Genomic DNA, 20,215 nt, shown 5'->3' with positions numbered 1-20,215 from the left:
ATGAGTTCAAGGTCAACCTCAGCTACATTGTCAGTTTAAGGCCAGCCTGAATGATACAAGATCACACCTCAAAACAAAAGAAGCAAATAAAAACTCCAAAGTAAAAATAAAAATAAACAGGCCAGTAAGGTAGAGCATAGGGCATGGCTTTAATTTCAGCACTGAGGAGGCAGAAGTAGGAGGACCACTGTGAGTTAAAGGCCAACATGGTCTACATAGTGAGACCATATCTAAAATAAAATTAAACCCATCATGGAATAGCCATTCCTGGCAGCAGGCCCCTGTGAGCCTAGCACTTGAAACAAGGAGCAACACAAATTGAGGCCAACCCCAGATCCTTAACTCAGATCCTGTGTTGAAAAAAACAAGGGCTGGTGAGGCAGCTCAGCAGGTAATGACACCTGCTACCAAGCAGAACCACATGAGTGTGATCCCCAGAACCCACACTGCAGAAGAGACAGAGACGTTGTCCTTAAAGCCACACCCTGGACCACGCCATGCACACAAGCACTCACCCTATCTCACAAACAGATACATTTTTAACCTAAAAAAATATAAGATTAATAAAAACCTGAAAGCCAGACTCAGTGGCACAAGACTTCAGTCTCATAACTTGGGAGGTTAAGACAGGAAGGCAGTGATTTCAATGTCAGCTTATGCTACATAGCAAGTTTGAAGGAACACAGCAAAACTCTATCTGTAAAACAAAACAAGAGTGTAGTTGTAATGGCACACTCCTGAAACTCTAGCACAAAGGAGGCAACTGCAGGAGGATTAACTCAAGTGCAAGGCCAGCCAGGGCAACACAGGGAAGACACTGCCTGAGCAAAATCCAACAGAAATGGAGGGAGCTGGAGAGACCGCTCCACAGGTAGCGGCATTTACTGCCAAGCCTGAGGACATGAGTTGGTCCCGGAGGACATGAGATGGTAGATCCCACACGGTAAGAGGAAAGAAACACCTTCCCTCAGCAGCACTCTGACCTCCACATGCACACCACATAAACACCAGAACACTCATGAGCACACTCGCACACAGGAATATATTAAGTGTATGAATACACTGCCTGCCTGCCTTGCTGAAAGAGGTGTGTCACTGAAGGGTGGTCTTGAGGTTTCTAAAGCCCTCACCTAGCTCTGTCTGTCTGTCTCTAGTGTGTCTTCAGACACTCCAGAAGAGAGCATCAGATTTCGTTATGGATGGTTGTGAGCCACCATGTGGTTGCTGGGATTTGAACTCAGGACCTTTGGAAGAGCAGTCGGTGCTCTTAACCACTGAGCCAAGCTCACCAGCCTCCCTCAGCTACTTCTTAGTGCACACTCACCTGCTGGTTCCAAACTCTTTCCACCACGATGATCCTGAACTAACTTTTTGTTTTTGTTTTTGTTTTTCGAGACAGGGTTTCTCTGTGTAGCCCTGGCTGTCTGGAACTCACTTTGTAGACCAGGCTGGCCTCGAACTCAGAAATCCGCCTGCCTCTGCCTCCCGAGTGCTGGGATTAAAGGCGTGCGCCACCACGCCCGGCTTGATCCTGAACTAACTTGCTGAAACTGTAAGCAAGCCCCCAATTAAGTGACTCCTTTTATAAGTTGCCTTGGTCATAGTGTCTCTTCACAGCAACAGAACAGTAACAGAAAAGGCACGCTTTTGCTAGAAGTAGTAAGGGCAAAATAACTACTTGACTTTTCCCTAATAATCTGCAAAGTCGTCTACTACAGAGGTAAAGGAACATGTCTATGTCTTCACATTATGAAAGTTCCACGCTCATGAGGACCATGGCAGAGATACGCACAGCCCCTGACTGGCCCATGAGAGAGAACTACAGCAGAGACTGAGCATACTCCACCTGAGAAGAGTCCGGAGTTGTCAATCGGTCCAGGAAACAGGTTATGCTCCCCGACATTGTACATGTCCCAGCTGTCAAAGCCCACATACTTCTTCCACTGCTTGAACCACCGGCTGTCAATAAGATACCTAGGGAGAAATAGCAGCTTCATATAAAATACAGCTGAATAAAGAAGCACAGATTTAAAAACCCAAAGCTTTATGTTTTGCAGCTCTCCTTTAATTTTCATCTCTAGATACCTACCTTAAGCTCCTTATGGTCTTCTCACCAAGGTAATATACAATTCTCACAAAATCACATCTTTGGGGGGAAGGGTGCTTTTTCAAGATAGGGTTTCTCTGTGTAGCCCTGGCTGTCCTAGAACTTGCTCTGTAGACCAGGCTAACCTCAAATGCAGAGATCTGCCTGTCACTGCCTCCTGAGTGCTGGGACTAGAGGTGTGCATTACCACCACTGTCCCACAAAAATCACACTCCTAATATCAAGAACAGAAGTTAGCCCCACATGGCAGAGAGGGCCTAATCTATGCCAGGTATTCACTAAGAGAAATGACTGCTAAGAGACTAAGTAAAGGAAGTTTGTGGTGACCCATATCTGTGATTCCAGCATCTGTGAGGTCCAGGCAAAAAGGTCAGTCTCCCTGCACAGTAAGCTTGAGGTTCGCTTGGGCGACAAGAGACCCTATCTGTAAAAGACAAAACAAAGCTACACATGCTGGCCTTTACATCCCAGCACTCAGGAGGCATAGACACTTGGATGTCCATGAGTTCCAGTCCAGCTTGGTCTACATAGGGAATTCCAGACCAGCCAAGGTTACCTAACATGACCCTGTCTGAAAAAAAAAAAAAAAAAAAAAAAAAAATGAACAAGGGACTGGAAAGATAATTCAGAGGTTAAGAGAGTCTGGTGCTCTGCCAAAGGACTCAAGTTTAGTTCCTAGCACCCATGTATGGTATGCACAGCTCTAGCTCCAGGAAATCCAAAAGCCTCTTCTATTCTGCATAGGCATCTGCATGCATAGCGTGTATCATACATTCTCATTCTCTCTCCCTCTCTCCCTCCACCCCCCCTTTCTCTCTCACACACAAGACACTGTGCGATCATTTATCTGTAATCCCAGCACACAGGAGGCAGATGCAGAAGAGTCTGCAAGTTTGTGGCCAGCCTGGCTACATCTCAAGTTCCAAACCAGTAGGGGTCACAGGGAGACCTTGTCTCAGAAACAAACAAACAAACAAACAAAAACATAAACGATTATTGAAAGAATTTTAAAACTTAATTAACTTTGGAGATGGCAGGGGAGGTGCCCAGGATAGCCTTGAACTAGAGAGATCCACCTGTGTATGCCTCCCAGAGGCTGGGATTAAAGTTGTGTGACACTATGCCTAGTTAGGATTTAATTTATTTTAGTTTTTCAAAACATGGTTTCTCTGGCTGTCCTGTCTGTAGACTGGGCTGGCCTCAAACTCTGAGATCCACCTGCCTCTGCCTCCCAAGCGCTGGGACTAAAGATGTGCACCACCGCTCCTGGGCTGAGTTTTTCTTTTTAATTATGCTGTGGTTCTGTGCCTGAGTTTGAGCGTGACTCCCAGTGCCCACGGAAGTCGGGGAGTTGCTATCCCTGGAGCTGGAGCTTGAGTTACATACAGATGGCAGGGAGACACCAAACCCAAGTGCTGGGCCTCAGACTCAGGCTCTGCAAGAATAATCTAAGTTCTCAGCTGCTGAGCAGTCTCGCCAGCCCATGAGCAATCGTTTCAAATGGACTCTTTCTACAAGTAAAACTATGTTACTAAGTTATTAATCACATTACCCACCACCAAATTATTTTTTTTTTTTTTTGAGACAAGGCTTTTACTATGTCACTGAGGCTGGCAGCAATACCCGTCTCCAGGACTAAGACTACAGCCATGAGCATCCACACCAACCTGAATATTCTTTCTGTGCCATCCCTTTGCAGAATTTCTAAAGTACCTCTCTCTATTTGGCCTTTCACTGGCTCAATTTAAACACCATAAACTACACCTAGACCGCACTCCCAAACACATAAGTTCTGTTCTCTTTTTCAGTCCTCATATTGGTCATAATCAGTGAGAAACCTACCCTATTATTTGACTCCTACACAACAGCACCGCCCAGGCATTTCTCCTCGACTGGTGAGTACAATCCCTTCTAGTTAACAATCTATTAAGAGGCCTCATATTTGAATCTGCTCTAGTAAACCTGAAACTTTTTTTTGAAGTGGGGGGGGCGGGGCGTGCTGCTCACTGTATGAGACCAGCCCTGAAACTACAGCAATCCTACAGCCTCTGCTCCTGCAAACCAGTAAAGCATATGCCAGCGTGCCTGGCAAAGTCTTGTAACTTTCGATCTTCTATTTTGCTCCAGGAGTCAAGCTCCCCTTCCCTCCCACTCTTACATCTAACTACTGCTACAATTGTCCGGGACCATCTGACAACTGGCTTCTAGTTTTTGGCTTTGAATTCTGTCCCTCAGTTTACAAGTTACAAAGTATCACAGTTTACAAGTTACAAAGTATCCACTTCGGATCCTCTCTCCACGCCTCTCTCCAAGCCACAAATTGCTACCGAGGTTTTAATTGTAAAGAATCGGAGGTGTGTAAGGGGTGGACACTTCCCCCACTAAGGTCACCATCAAGCGCCCAAGTCTTCGGTGATTAAGTGATTTCCCCCACCTTCGTGCTCCCACCGACCCCAGCGCTCCCCCTTTTCTATATTCTACACCCCCTGTCCCCGCCGGTCCAAGACTACTGTGAATCCGAATGGACCGGGACAAACCCCACGCCTGTCAGCGCTGTCCCCCAGCTGATCCCGGGGTTTCTTTCAACAGCGGCCGCTGTCAAGCCACTCTTTCAGACTCCAGGCACCGCCCCCGGCCCGCCTCCACCTAAAATTGAGGAAAGAGGTCCGGCCTGAGGGCCAGCGAGCCGGCCTGACCCTCTGCGCCGCGGGAGGGCAGGGCGGACGCTCACCACTGCGCCCCACGTTGGAGCGCGGTCCCCATCAAGGCTCCGAGCTCCGTCTTCTGGGTCTCCACATCCGGTCGCTCACGGCTGCCCCGGCCTTCCGCCATCTCGTCCGCCGTCCCGGCCCAGCCGGCCCGGACATCCGCCTAGCGCACGGCGTGCTCTGGGCCGCGCCCACGCACGGACGTAACCACGCACGTGCGCGCGCCCGGCACCGCCGTCGGCTTCCGCCTCTTCTCCCCGCCCCCACGCGCTGTTTTCCCCCCCATCCCCCCACCCCCACCCGGGAGCCGAAGCGGACGGAAGCAGGCTGGACGCCCAGAGGCGGCGGCCACATCCACCCGTGTCTGAGCGGCTCCTGCGATCTGACTGCTGGCCCGCCCTCGACCCATTAGGCACTGGCTCCATCCTGGCCTGTGAGGTTAGCCTGATGCTAAATCCGTGCAGGAGGAGCCTGCCGCTTGCTTTTCTTGTTTCCACTCGGTTCCATGCGGCTTTCAGCAAGACTGCCTAAATGCAAGATTGAGTTTACTGCCTCGGCAGCCCCTGTAGCCAAGTACATAGGGACGCATTGAGATCTGGACTGTCCGGTGTGGTCCAGCCATTAACAGTTGTTTCAAACAAGGGCCGGCGCGATGGCTACGTGGGTGACAACTGGGTTTGATCCCCAGAACCCGTGTAAAAGTGGAAAAAGAAAACCGACTCTTTAAAGTTGTCCTTTGTTCCCGACACAGACACTGTGGCACGCGTTCGCCAAACAGGCACACAATAGTGAAATTTGTTGTTTGTTTGAGACAGGTTTCTTCTACCTGCTGTCCTGGAGCTGTTTATGTAATCTAGGCTAGTCTCGAATTTAGGCCCATTTGCCCTTTTGTCCAGAGTGCTGGGATTAAAAGCATACATCACCACACCTGCAAAAAAACAAAAAACCAAAACAGTCATAAATAGACGCAAAAAACAAAGTTGTCTTAAACAACTTTGTATCCTGTCAGCCATCCAGGTCAAGGAGAGACTAGCAACCATGGAAGCCGACAGAGGTCCAGGCATCTTAATTTCTGCCTGGAACAATTATTCCGTTTTCTGCCTAGCGGTGATGACACAGGCTTTTAATCCAGCACTCAGGAGGCAGAGGTAGGCAGATCTCTGAATTCGAGGCCAGCCTGGTCTACAGAGAGAATTTTAGGACAGCCAAGGCTACAAGAAACCCTGTCTTGAGAAGAAGAAGAAAAAGAAAAGATTGCAAATCTTGAAAATCTTGCTCTGGAACAGGTTTAAAAGCATGTTCTTCTGAAGGAGAAAGCCATCTGTGGAGATGCCCGGGCAACTGGTAAGCCTTTGCTTTTCAGGCAAATCCTGTTTTGGTTTGGTTCTTTTCCTAGACAGGGTTTCTCTGTGTAGCCCTGGCTGTCCTGGAACTCACTTTGTAGACCAGGCTGGCCTCAAACTTAGAAATCCTCCTGCCTCTGCCTCCTGAGTGCTGGTGCTAAAGGCGTGCGCCACCACACCTGGCACAAATCCTGTTCTTCTTAACAGTAAGACAAGTAAGACAGTTTCTTGGGGGATAGGAAAGCATGTCCTTAAAAAAACTAAAACAAAACAAAAGAACCCCCAATCCCCTCACCTTCCCAGTAGATTTAATAAAAAAAATAAAGATGCATTTATTTTATGTGTATGTGTGTGCGCCCTGCATAAATGTATGTGCATCACCTGTATGCAGGCACCCTCAGGCCAGAGAGCATTGTAACCCCTAGCGCAATAGTTCTCAACCTTCCTTATGCTGGGAGCCTTTATTACAGTTCCTCATGTTGTAGTAACCAAATTATTTTGTTGCTACTTCACAGGTGTAATTTTGCTACTGTTGCCAGGCAGTGGTGGCACAGGCCTTTGATCCCATTACTTGGGAGGCAGAGGCAGGTGGATTTCTTTTTTCTTTCTTTCTTTTTTTTTTTTTTTTTTTTTTTTTTTTTTGGCTTTTCGAGACAGGGTTTCTCTGTATAGCCCTGGCTATCCTGGAACTCACTTTGTAGACCAGGCTGGTCTTGAACTCAGAAATCCGCCTGCCTCTGCCTCCCGAGTTCTGAGATTAAAGGTGTGAGCCACCACGCCCGGCTGGCAGGTGGATTTCTGAGTTCAAGGCCAGCCTGATTTACAGAGTGAGTAATGGGACAGCTAGGGCTATACAGAGAAACCCTGTCTCGAAAAACCAAAAAAAGCTGGGCGTGGTGGCGCACGCCTTTAATCCCAGCACTCGGGAGGCAGAGGCAGGCGGATTTCTGAGTTCGAGGCCAGCCTGGTCTACAAAGTGAGTGCCAGGACAGCCAGGGCTACACAGAGAAACCCTGTCTCGAAAAACCAAAAAAAAAAAAAAAAAAAAAAAGAAAAACCAAAAAAGAAAAGAAAAGCTTAAAAAGGAAAAAAAAAATTGAAGACTGATTTAAGTAGCATTTGAGTATGGTCCTGAAGAAGCATAAATCAGAAGGAATGCAGTTCATTGTCAGAGTGGGGATTGGGCCAAAGAGCTGAGCTTTGACTGCTGATAAACTTAAGGAGGTTGACAGCTAGAGAGGAAGCAAGTGGGAAGTGGAAGGCAGTCATTAGAGATTGGGACAGAGGTAAGATTCCTGAGGGTGTCTTCCAGCACAAAGAGGCACCCGGGACCTAGATCCATTAGGAACCAATGACTGTAGCTTCAGGGGGAAGACACAGATCAGGGCTGTCATGGTAGAGGGGATCTGTCCAGTGCAGGTGAGATAGATCATTTGAGAAGACTGTGTATATTGGGTTGTTTGTTTGTTTGTTTTGGTTTTTTTTAGCTAATTGACATAATTTGGCCTCTGTGGGACATCTGTGTTAAAGTGACCACAGAGACACTGGGAAGAGTTAAAGGAGCTACCCCACGTCAGTCCACGAGCCCACCCACCCTAGGGAAGTTGAGGCTGGGGGATCTCAAATTCAAGACCAGTGGCTGCATTGGAAGACCTGAAAAAGAAAAGAAAAAGAGAGAGAAAAAAAAGATGGTGCCTCATCTGCTGCCAAGCTTGGTGACTTGGCCCATTGATCCATCCTGGGGATTCCTAAGGTGGAAGGAGGAAGCTGACTCCAAAGAGAGTTGCCCTCTGACCTACACACACACACACACACAAACACACAAGGGATACATTTAAATGCAGTTTAAGGGGAGGGGCAGTGAGATAGTTCAGCGAGTAAAGGCGCCTGCTACAAATCTAAGGACCTGAGCTTGACCCCCGAAGCCCACAAGCTGGAGAGAAACACCTGCCTCTTGCCCTCTTGCCTTCACACACTGTAACAGATGAACAAAATGTAACAACAGAATGAAGGAAAAGATAGACAGTGTAGCCTGTAATGTCTCTATTGATGAACTGGAGACAGGCAGGTTAGGAGTTAAAAGGTACACAGTAAGATGGAGGCTTGTCTGAGTCATAGGAGAGGCTTTTTTTTTTTTTTTTCTGAGACAGGGTTTCTCTGTATAGCCCTGGCTATCCTGGATCTCACTGTGTAGACCAGGCTGGCCTTGAACTCAGAAATCCACCTGCCTCTGCCTCCCAAGTGCTAGGATTAAAGGCGTGCGACACCACTGCCCAGCTAGGAGGTCCATTCTTTTTTTTTTTTTTTTTTTTTTAGGTTTTTTCAAGACAGGGTTTCTCTGTGTAGCTCTGGCTGTCCTAGAACTCACTCTGTAGACCAGGCTGGCCTCGAACTCAGAAATCCACCTGCCTCTGCCTCCCAAGTGCTGGGATTAAAGGTGTGTGCCACCACGCCCGGCTAGGAGGTCCATTCTTTTTTTTTTTTAAAAGATTTATTTATTTATTATATGTAAGTACACTGTAGCTGTCTTCAGACATTCCAGAAGAGGGCGCCAGATCTCGTTGGGGATGGTTGTGAGCCACCATGTGGTTGCTGGGATTTGAACTCTGGACCTTTGGAAGAGCAGTCGGGTGCTCTTACCCACTGAGCCATCTCACCAGCCCCGGAGGTCCATTTTTTTTTTTTTTTTTTTTCGAGACAGGGTTTCTCTTTATAACTCTGGCTGTCCTGGAGCTCACTTTGTAGACCAGGCTGGCCTCGAACTCAGAAATCCGCCTGCCTCTGCCTCCCGAGTGCTGGGATTAAAGGCGTGCGCCACCACGCCCGGCTCGGGAGGTCCATTCTTAACAAAAGAAAAGTATACAAATAAATAGACATACACCAATCCATCAAGAGACAATTCTGCACTCTATCTGGGAGGCCAACCTTGATAGTTTCTGAGGGAGAGGAGCTGGCTAGGTGGCTCAGCAGATAAGAGCACTTGTTTTTTAGTATGACCTGGGTTTGATTCCCACCACCACTCATATGAAGGCTCACAACTGTGCATAACCACACTTCCAAGGGATCCAGATCTGACCTCCATAGACACCAGGCCTGCTCATCCATTCAGGCAAAACAGTCCTACCCATTAAAGAAAAGAAAAAATAAATAAATCTCATACACATAAAAATTAATTTTTTTTCAAGACAATATTTTTCTGTGTAGCCCTGGCTGTCCTGGTACTTGTTCTGTAGACCAGGCTGGCATGGAACTCAGAGTTACCTGCCCCTGCCTCCTGAATCCTGGGATTAAAAGTGTGCACAACCACAAGTGACTGACAGTGGGTCCTCCTTAGTAATAAAACCACAGTGCTGTGAGAAGATTAGAACTGAGCGAGATGCCGGATACTCAGAAAGCTAAAAGGACCCAAAGCTCCAGGCTAGACTGGGCTACAGAGTCCATTCAAGCCCTGCCTAAGCAATTAATAAGATCCTATCTCAAAAATATCAGAAGATACATTTCATTGGTACAACACCAACCATGCTGCATGCCCTGGATTCAGTCCCCAGCCAGCTTCTACCCCTTCCTTCCTGCCGCCACACACACATACACACATCTCTCTCTCTCTCTCTGTCTCTCCCCTCTCTCTTTCACACACACACACATCTCTCTCACACACATACCTTTCTCTCTCTCTCTCTCTCTCTCTCACACACACACACACACAGAGTAGTCAGATGAATCTGAGTGTGGTAATGTGCCAGTCAGTGCCTGCAATGCCAGTTACCTGGAACTGTCAGTTCAAATCCATCCTACTATATTAAGGCTAGCCTGTGCTACAGAATGAGACCTTTTTTAAAAGAACAAAAACAAAAAGAGTAAAAAAATAAAAAGAGCCTGTGATTTAGGTCTGTGGCAGAGTACTTGCCCCGTATGCCTAAAGTCCTGGGCTAAATCTCTGGTACCACAGAATGAAAGCCTTTAAAAACATTATGAATTACAAACCATTACCATTAATCTTGTTTTTATGGAAGAAGAAAGCCATTGCCAGCATTAACTCAGAACCTACATCAGAGGGCGGCAGCTTCCTTTTCTTTTTTTAGTGGTTTCATCTACACCATTTATGGTAGTTTTAAGGAAGTAGGGCATGTCCTCAGAACTAACAAAAAAACAAGGAAGCTAATTTTTACCAAAGTGATAAATTGTTTGGGGAACTCCATTAGGAGAGATGAAGCAATTTGATCAAAGGTTAATTGTACCAGAGCATCTGACCTCATTTTACAGTCATTTTGACAAATAAACACAAACAGCACTTTTGCTAGAATTGCTAAAATGGAGGTTTTTGAACCTAGTTAAGTAACCACAGGGCACATTGGCTTCTCAGAAGGTCTATGACCTAATGCCAGTTCCCAAAGCAAACAAACAGTACCCTACAGTCATGTCGACCAGAGGCCAGGCCCTCCAAGAGCTCAATGGGATTCCAGTTTCATTTGTTTGGACTGCTGAGTCAGGAGGTGGGCACAGGGCAGAGCCAGAAGCAGTTACAACGTTGACTGTTTCTGTGAATTTTATTCTCTCTCTCTCTCTCTCTCTCTCTCTCTCTCTCTCTCTGTTGGTTGGTTTGAAATCTTGGGAAAGTACTGAACTGGAATTCTGTGTCTGAAGACAGGATTGGAAAAGTTTCCTGTGAGTGAGGCTCCTGCCTGCAGTCTGAGGAGGAATGCTCCCCACCCCAGCTGTGTTCAAGCTTAGAACTTCCCATTCCCTGCAGTCCAAGGCCTTAACTAATAGGGAAAAATGGTGAGGGAGGGAGGGTGAGTCACCACACAGCCAGAGGGAAAGAGGCTGAAGTCTGCGAGGTCCTGGGTTCCCTCCCACCCCTAACCAGACTGGCTCAGCACACTGAGAGGCCACTAAGTGCAGACTTCTCAAGTAAGTAGCTTTAAAGGGCTTGTAGAACAGAAGCAAAAAACATATTAAGCATATTAAAAACATTAAAACATGTTAAAACATTGCTTTGAAAAAGTTTCCCTTAATCTCAGCACTCAGGAGGCAGAGGTGGAGGAAGGCAGATCTGTGAGTTCAAGGCCAGACTGATCTATACAATGAATTCTTGGCCAGCCAGGGCCACATAAGAAAACTCTGCCCCCCCCCCCAAACAACAACAACAAAACACATGTGTATTTTTTTGTGTATACTTGGTTGTCCATGTCCATATTTCCAGTACTTAGGCAGTGGGCAAGCAGGTGGATCAGGAATCTGAGGACAGACCTGATCTCCGAAAGAAACAAAAGTAAACTACCAGGGGGCATAGTGGCTCTCACCTGTAATCCCAGCAATTGGTGGAGATAGGAGGATATTGTTACAGGCTGGCCAGCATGATGACAGTCAGTCATCATAGCAGTCAGGAGACAGAGCCAGAATTGCTGGGAGCTGGGGGTCACCTTGAGCTACAGCCTTAAAACAACCAAGGGCTGTGGATATGGTTCAGCGGTAAAAGCATTACATGGCATCTGTAATGCGGCATATTTCCTCCCGACCTAACTGCATGCACACATAACCGCTGAACCCGGGGATATGTTTCTGAGTTGACACACATTAGGCACACATACCAGGATGGCAATAGCCTGTGGTCCACACTCTAGATTGCTTCATACTACCCACATTCTCTGGATTCGTGTTCCTAAGAAAACAACTGAACCTAGTTACTGCAGAGTCTCTGGGAGGTTATGATAAGAAACAGCTCCAGGTGTGTCTTGAGATATTTAAAGGGTGGGGCCCAAGCAGTAGCAGCTGGCCTTTAAGATATGTCTTATTCTAGGCCCAAATATGTAAACTTGCAAGGTTTGACAATCATTTTTTTCTGCCTCAAACAGGCCCAGGCTGGTCTCAGAACCCTCCTCCCCCACACTCTACACCTGCCTACCACCTTTTCCCTCGGAATCTCCCAACACCCAGCATAACTTAAGGCACTGAGTAGCAGTGTGAATTCATGCAGCAAAGAGAAGCTGGTAACACTGTGCAAGGCTGCTGTAGCTGTGCAAAACAGGCTTCTGTGGGCAAAGACCTAGATTTCTCGAGTCTTGTGTGAACAGGGGCACAGTCACTTCCTCATCCACCAAAAACTCAGAAAGGAGAAGTTCACGTTTGGGGTTAGGGTGGCCTTAACCGTTAGGCAGTCTGCCCTTATCTACTGGCTTCCTCCTTCTGGAGTAAGGGCTCTGCTGTAACAGCGACTCAAGACTGCCCTTAAGCATGTCCTGGGACAGGGAGAAAGAAAAGCAAGCATAAGGTGCGGGGAAGGGACGTTTAGGCTCTGGGATTGAGTTCCTGATCCCTGACCATGAGGCTATCCTAAAGGTGACAATGACACAGGACACACAAACAGTTCTGACATTCAGCACTTTATTCTTAGTAGTGAAACCACCTTTCATTAGGTGGAAAGGCATCGGGAATGGATGGGACCAGCGCCCATCTGAGGGGATTTTCCTGGAAATCAGGTGTTTCTCCGTGCAAATTTAGAGGAAACACCATCATGGAAGAACCGCCCCCCAGAGTGCAGCCAGCAATCACCAAGCCCATGCCAGGACCGCCTTAGGAGTTGCCAGACTGCTGGGACAGCAGGGTTTCTATGTCAGGTTCGATGTCGATGGTACGAAAGCGGCGGCTGTACCTGCGCACCGGAACACCGTCGGGGCCCACCAGGAACTTCTCAAAGTTCCAGGCAATGTCGTTGCGGCACACCGGAGACCAAATGATGTACTTGGGGTCGGTCATGAGCGCAGTGGGGTCGTCACTGGGTGTTGGCAAGGCATTCCGCAGGAAGGTAAAGAGCGGGTGCGCCTTCTCACCATTCACTTCGCACTTCTCAAACAATGTAAAATTGGGCTCGAACCCGCCACCAGGTCGAACATACTTGAGGGAATTCAGAATCTCTTCATTCTTGCCATTCTCCTAGGGAAGACAAAGGCATTTATTTAGGTGCTAGGATTTCGGAAAGAATGTACTTTTTAACTGCAAAACAGAGGTTTCCCGATGAGTCACCAGGAAGTTGCCCTCCTTGTATAACCGAGGATAGGCCTGCATTCCAGCTGTAGTACCAGAGGAGAAAGTAAGCGGTGTCCCGCCCCTGGGAGCCTAGAGCCCAAGGCCACCCATCTCGCCCCACATACCTGGTGTCCGAACTGATTGCACGGGAAACCGAGCACCACCAGACCACGAGGTCCCAGACGCTTCTGCAGATCGTTCATCTCCGTGTAGTCCCGGATCGTGGTGCCTCAGAGAGACGCGACATTCTCAATGAGCAGCACCTTGCCCCGCAGGGAGCCCAGGCTCACAGGCTCCCCGCCCGTCAGCGGGCGCGCGGAGAAGGCATACACGGTGGACTGTGCCGCCGCGGAGAGCCGAGCAGCACACATTCTGGAGACCTCGGGACTCAAAAGTGGAATCCGTACTAGCGCTAACAGAGCCCTGCACCTCCTTTTAACTGGAGGGTGCTGAGATCACGTGGCATCGCTTTCTTTCCGGCTGGCAGCCAGCTCTAAGTCTCAGGGTCCCGCCTTATCCGGCCTCTACCCTCCCCCCATCGACGGAGTGGGAAGAGGGTGCGGCCAAGCTAAAGCGCCTGGAGGTGCCTAGGGCGGGTCTGGTCTAGCTCAGGCAATGTAGCACTAGTCTGGTAGGAAGCTGCTTGCTTAGGCGGGGATCTTCCAGCTCTGTGTTACTCAACCTTAGTCTAGAGTCCCGCCTAGGAAGATGGCCTCTGGCAATAACAACGGCTTAAGCAGCTCACGCACAGCTCCCTTATATTGCATAACTTTACCCACACATGTTTCTAGTCATAAGATTATAGGGTTTTAAAAACATAAGTTTAATTACACTTATTGTTTAATGAAATCGAAGGAGCATGCATGTGGAGGCCAGGGTTGGTTCTCTCCTTCCACTGGGTGATAATTTGGGAATTGAACTCAGACGAGCTGCGTCGCATCAGGTGGCCAGTGTTTTGTTTCTGCGACAAGGTCTCTACAGAGCCCTGGCTCGCCTGGAACTCCAAGTTCATGTTTTCGTTTTGTTTTGTCTTGGGGGAAGGGGTGTCTCTATCTCATCAGTGTTTCTGTATGCAGTCTTGGCTGTACTAAGGCTTGTTCAGTAGCCCAGGCAGGCCTAGAACTCAAGACATCTACCGGCCTCTTTGCTTTCATCCCGAGTGCTGGTACTAAAGGCTTGTACCACCCATGCCTGACTTTTTTTTAGTAGCACTAACAGCGCTGTGAAAGGCAATTTCTTTTGGCTGTCTTTGTAAGGGTGGACAACAGTGGAGGACTCCCTGCTCCAGGCTCTAACCTAGCTTCTCTCAGAACTCTAACACGTGCTTCTAGTGGTCCTAGATTTCTGCCACCAGTGCAGTTTGGTCTTAGTCCAGAAAACCCAGCCTGTCATGTCCCCTCCATGGCATTCCACTCCGCTTTTTTTTTTTTTTTTTTTTTTTTGGTCTTTTTGTCTTTTTTAGACAGGGTTTCTCTGTATACCTCTGGCTGTCCTGGAACTCAGTTTGTAGACCAGGCTGTCCTGGAACTCAGAAATTCGCCTGCCTCTGCCTCCCGAGTGATGAAAGGTGTGAGCCACCACGCCTGGCTTCCACTCCACTTTTTAGATTTGAATGTGTCACAGGGAAATCAAAAGGTTGGTCTAGACAAGTGAGGGAGTAGGAGGAGCTGGTGCCATTCAAGAAGGAACCTCTCCAGGGAGAGAGAAGGCAGGGGAGTCTTCCCGACAAAAGCAACACACAGGAGAATACAGGAAATTTAGAAAACTGCCTTTATTCTATTAGTTGGAAAAATTAACTGGTACAGAAAAATGTTTAGTCAGCTGGAGAGAAGAGACACCCCCACCCCCACCCACTGCCACCCATAAGAACTGGTGGCTCCTCTGGGAGGCAACTTGGATACAGTGGGGAGAAAGGAGCACTGTGACTTAGAGCCAGACCCTGCAGTCCAGGTGAGAAAGGCTATGCCACCTCCAAAGTATAACTGCCTCAGGCGGGAAACCAAATTCCTACTTAGTCCAGTCTGGAAAGGGGTACTGGAATGATATATAGGGCTGAATAAGGGATATGGCCATATTTTATCAGAGAAAGTGACAAAATGGGAATTTTAAAAATGAATTCTTCCATCTGACTTTATTTCCAAATACACTTTCTTAAAAAAAAAAAAAAAGAAAGAAAGAAAGAAAGAAAAAGAAAAGAAGCAATACACTTCCTGTGGGAATGACAAATATCAGTATTAGGAAATCCAATTATACAAAAAATACTACATCTAGTCTGGGGTAGATATATTTATTTTTTGGTAACATACATTAAGTGGCACTAATTACACAGTAACTATAAGGTAACTAACATGAGACCACAGAACTGTAACTCTGCCACAGCTGAGTGGACTTGGGCCTTTCTGGCTGAGCAAGATTTCAAAAAACTGAATACCCACCCCAGAGCTCTGGCAATGGAGTCTGTTAACAAGGAAAGCTCTGAAGTAGTGACTCACCAGAGTGCTTGCAGTTGACAGAAAGTAGGCAGGACATGTTAGTTATAAAGTAGTTACAGCCTAATTCACAAAAGTTACCAACTGTTTCTCTTTCTAGAAAGAAGCAAGAAGTTAAGAAATTCTTTGAATTAGCGCCTGTGTCAGGTGGAGTGCAGAGAGGGCTGTTAGAGCAGTGTCAGAAGGACCCTGGCTGGTCAGACAGGTTGGACATTATTAATAATCATGGTTGGCTTCTAAATACTGGTAGCAAGATGACTTCTGATTTGTAATCTTAGGTAAATTATAGATAAATGAAAAGGCCAGTAATCATACACTAAGATTAATAAACAGCACTTCAAATTAACCGCATGAGGCTGCGTTTCACAAGGCTTCACAAGATGAGGCACCCAGACTTTTTCTTCCCACGTCTAGCTTGCAGAGCAGCTCTCGTGGCCATCTCAAAAACCTCTCTCACTCCATCTTTGGTCTTTGCTGAACACTCCATGTACCCAAAAGCGCCAATCCTGTTTGCCATATCTCTGCCTTCTTCAGGTTTTACCGGCTCCTAGTTGAAAAGAAAAGAAAAGAGAGAGAAAAAAGTGTTTTCAGTTAATTCTTGTCCTTTTTTGTTTTTTCTTTCTTTCTTTTTTTAAAAAGATTTATTTTATTTATACACATACACTGTAGCTGTCTTCAGACAAATCAGAAGAGGGCATCAGATCCCATTACCAATGTTCTAAGCCACCATGTGATTTTGCCGGGAATTGAACTCAGGACCTCTGGAAGAGCAGACAGTGCTCTTAACTGCTGAGCCATTTCTCCAGCCCTGTTTTGTTTTGCTAAACAGAGTTTCTCTGTGTAGCCCTCACTATCCTGGAACTTCCTCTATAAACCAGGCTGGCCTGGAACTCAAAAGAGTGCTGGGATTAAAGGCACATGCTACCACAGTCAGCATGACTCTTATGCAGAACATCAGCTGAGACTACAGATGAGTGCCACTACTCCCTTATACCAACAGGGCGGTGGTGGCGCACGCCTTTAATCCCAGCACCCGGGAGGCAGAGGCAGGCACATTTCTGAGTTCGAGGCCAGCCTGGTCTACAAAGTGAGTTCCAGGACAGCCAGGGCTACACAGAGAAACCCTGTCTTGAAAAACCAGGGGGGACAAAAAAAAAAAAAAAGACTTATACCAACCCATATTTAGCCCATAATTGAGAATAGTGCATCTCAAACTTACAATGAATACCCCAAAACTATTGTGTCTATTAAACTTGTGCCCCTTTTGCACGCAGAGAGAAGAGGTCAGACAAACTCTCAAAGTTTAAGCAAGGAATCCAGAGGCAGCCTTTTCTGTTATAATGGTGCTGATATATATTATCCATCCTCCCTCCCTCCCTCCGTGCCTCCCTCCCTCTCTGGTGCTAGCCAAGCAACTGACCTGGACTCAGTCCATAGCTTACTGAGTGCAGTGCAAGGGCCTGGACTCCCAGTCCATAGCTTACTGAGTGCAGTGCAAGGGCCTGGACTCCCAGTCCATAGCTTACTGAGTGCAGTGCAAGGGCCTGGACTCCCAGTCCATAGCTTACTGAGTGCAGTGCAAGGGCCTGGACTCCCAGTCCATAGCTTACTGAGTGCAGTGCAAGGGCCTGGACTCCGAGTCCATAGCTTACTGAGTGCAGTGCAAGGGCCTGGACTCCCAGTCCATAGCTTACTGAGTGCAGTGCAAGGGCCTGGACTCCCAGTCCATAGCTTACTGAGTGCAGTGCAAGGGCCTGGACTCCCAGTCCATAGCTTACTGAGTGCAGTGCAAGGGCCTGGACTCCCAGTCCATAGCTTACTGAGTGCAGTGCAAGGGCCTGGACTCCCAGTCCATAGCTTACTGAGTGCAGTGCAAGGGACAAGGCAGCAACAGGTCAGGGAGAGGACTGCCTGTACCTAGCTTTACAGGGGACTAAATCTGTGAATGCCAACATGTCTGTCCTTGACACTGAGTAGGGGAAACCTGAATTTCTTTCTTTCTTTTTTTAATTTTTATTTCTTTCTGAATTTATGTTAAATACTTTAACTCCTCCTTTACAGGAGAAGCCCCAACATCAGAGCACCTGATATTTCAGGACAGCCAAGGCTGTCTAAACTTATGTGTATGTATGTGTATATAAGTGAAAACAGAACTCTAGCTCTTCCTGCCCCACAACAAGCATACCTGCTTCATTTTGGCTAACTCCCGTCTTGTGTGCTCATCATTCCGAAGGTCCTTCTTGTTCCCAACCAGGATGATGGGCACATTTGGACAGAAATGCTTGACTTCTGGAGTCCATTTTTCTGGGATGTTTTCTGAAAGACAAAATGCACAAAATTTGAGGATACATTCTAATCCCACTTTGAAGAACTAAAGGCATTTCCTTTTCCACTCTTATTTCAACAAGCACATTGGAGACAAGCAGAACAGCTCAGCAGATAAAAGGTGCTTGAATCTGAGCCTGAGGACCTGAGTTTGAGCCCTGGGACCCATGTGGTAGAGGAGAGCGGTCTCCTGCTTGGTGTCTTCTGACATTCCAGTGCACCATGGCATGCGCCCGCGTGCACACCCACACCCACCCTGTTTAAAACAAACAAACATTTGGGGCCCTATAAAATGAAAAAAAGTGCATTCATTTCAAAATCACAGAAAAATGCACAATCAGCTGGGCGGTGGCAGAAAACACCTCTAGTCTCAGCACTTGGGAGGCAGAAGCAGGCAGATTTCTAAGTTTGAGGCCAGCCTGGTTAACAGAGCAAGTTCTAGGACAGCCAGGGTTTTTGTTTGTTTGTTTTTGTTTTTTTTTTTAAAGATTTATTTATTGATTATATGTAAGTACACTGTAGCTGTCTTCAGACACACCAGAAGAGGGAGTCAGATCTCATTACGGATGGTTGTGAGCCACCATGTGGTTGCTGGGATTTGATCTCCGGACCTTTGGAAGAGCAGTCGGGTGCTCTTACCCACTGAGCCATCTCACCAGCCCTTGTTTTTTGTTTTTAAAGAGAGAAGAGAAGAGAAGGTAAAATCTAACTTCCACTCTACAAACACTGAAGGGCACTAGCCACTGTCTGTCCCATCAAGTGTTGTTGAGCTTCTCAAGGGTGGAAACTCAAATAAGAGCTCTAGACTCTGTTCCACTGAGAGAATGCTCACCACCGGCCATGCCTGTCATTGGTGGTAAAGGTTAGAGTCACCCCAAGGTTACATTCTCTATCTTGTTCTTGGTTCCACAGCATAATCTCTTGCCCAAAGCTTCCAAAACCTCTTGCTTTGTGTAAAAGAGAAACAGTCTCAAGGTCTAGGCTTATCTCAAACTGCAGCTCCTCCTGATTCTCAAGAAACTTCCCAAGAGCTGGCTAAGATCAGGAGCATGCCCACTACAGCTCCCTGGTATGCTTTTGGGGGTGGGGTCTTTCTTTTTTTTTTTTTGGTTTTTTTTTTTGGTTTTTCGAGACAGGGTTTCTCTTTATAGCTCTGGCTGTCCTGGAGCTCACTTTGTAGACAAGGCTGGCCTCAAACTCAGAAATCCACCTGGGCCTCCTGAGTGCTGGGATTAAAGGCGTGCGCCACCACACCTGGCTGGGGGGGGGGGGGGGGGGTGAGGTCTTAATCCTCACTTCAGGATAGTGTCTACACCTAGCTCCAGTCCTGTGTTACTAACACCTGGCTCTCTTAAGTCTTTCTTTCTTCTTCTTCTTCTTCTTTTTTTTTTTTTTTAAGATTTATTTATTACATGTAAGTACACTTAGCTGTCTTCAGACATCCCAGAAGAGGGCATCAGATCTCATTATGGATGGTTGTGAGCCATCGTGTGGTTGCTGGGATTTGAACTCACGATCTTTGGAAGAGCAGTCAGCGCTCTTAACCGCTGAGCCATCTATTCAGCCCTCTTAAGTCTTTCTATGGATGCTTGAGAGGAGTTCAAATGCTTGGAAAAACACTTGCTTGGCGCTTACAAGGTCCCAAGTTCAATTTTTAGCATGATAAAATAACAAGTTTTCTAACCCTAGGCACTCTCAACAATGTATATTCCAGACCAACTACTAATGAGACAGCAGAGGTTCCACAAAGCAATCGTGATTGTCATAGGTCAGCCAGCAATGGGACTGAAATGTGTACAGCGATTCCAATGTTTCAAGGCAGAACTGTAGCTCTCTGGTAGAGCATGTGCCTAGAGTAAGGATCTGGGTTCAAAACCAACAGATGAGTCTTTCTTGAAACAGTCGCATGGATCCCAGACTGGCCTCAGACCCATGATATCGGCAAGGGCCATCCTGAATTACCTGGTCTTCCTGCTTCCACTTCTGACGTCAATGTAAGCTAGGCAAGTTAGTCCTCTGCCACCTTAGGTCCATGGCTTGATTTTTAAATTAGCTTTAAATTTTAAACTATTATGGTATAATCATCTGGATGCAACAGGGGCTATTTCTCAACAATTTCTTTTCTTTCTCTCTCTCTCTCTCTCTTTCTTTCTTTTTTTTTTTTTTTGAGACAGGGTTTCTCTGTGTAGCCCTGGCTGTCCTCGAACTTAGAAATCC

At 47.1% G+C, this 20,215-nt stretch overlaps 3 protein-coding genes across 6 annotated transcripts in view; all 3 read right to left on the bottom strand.

The window, feature by feature from the left end:
- Usp4 (ubiquitin specific peptidase 4) overlaps nucleotides 1-4,998 on the bottom strand; it is a 45,961-nt gene extending 40,963 nt beyond the window's left edge. For both annotated transcript variants that reach the window (XM_021173310.2, XM_021173311.2), the window contains exons 1-2: nucleotides 4,839-4,998; nucleotides 1,847-1,974 (exon numbers count right to left, since the gene is read on the bottom strand). In XM_021173310.2, the coding sequence (XP_021028969.1) occupies nucleotides 1,847-1,974; nucleotides 4,839-4,939 (229 nt within the window). In that variant the 5' untranslated portion in view covers nucleotides 4,940-4,998. The remainder of the gene's footprint in view (nucleotides 1-1,846; nucleotides 1,975-4,838) is intronic.
- Nucleotides 4,999-12,525: 7,527 nt separating this feature from the next.
- Nucleotides 12,526-13,619, bottom strand: Gpx1 (glutathione peroxidase 1). The gene is made up of 2 exons (XM_021172037.3): nucleotides 13,310-13,619; nucleotides 12,526-13,091 (listed from the first exon to the last, which is right to left on the bottom strand). The coding sequence occupies exons 1-2, from the start codon at nucleotides 13,553-13,555 to the stop codon at nucleotides 12,732-12,734; spliced, it is 606 nt and encodes a 201-aa protein (XP_021027696.1). The 5' UTR covers nucleotides 13,556-13,619; the 3' UTR covers nucleotides 12,526-12,731.
- A 1,679-nt stretch (nucleotides 13,620-15,298) lies between these two features.
- Rhoa (ras homolog family member A) overlaps nucleotides 15,299-20,215 on the bottom strand; it is a 31,630-nt gene continuing 26,713 nt past the window's right edge. For all 3 annotated transcript variants that reach the window (XM_085828018.1, XM_085828020.1, XM_085828019.1), the window contains 2 exons: nucleotides 17,859-17,989; nucleotides 15,299-16,220 (listed from right to left, as the gene is read on the bottom strand). In XM_085828018.1, coding sequence (XP_085684144.1) covers nucleotides 16,047-16,220; nucleotides 17,859-17,989 — 305 coding nt within the window. In that variant the 3' untranslated portion in view covers nucleotides 15,299-16,046. The remainder of the gene's footprint in view (nucleotides 16,221-17,858; nucleotides 17,990-20,215) is intronic.

This window comes from Mus caroli, unplaced genomic scaffold (assembly GCF_978045245.1).
Source record: "Mus caroli unplaced genomic scaffold, Mus_caroli_1 scaffold_11, whole genome shotgun sequence".
NCBI lineage: Eukaryota > Metazoa > Chordata > Mammalia > Rodentia > Muridae > Mus > Mus caroli.
The sequence above is the reverse complement of the archived record's forward strand: the minus strand, read 5'-3'. Positions and strand labels throughout refer to the sequence as shown.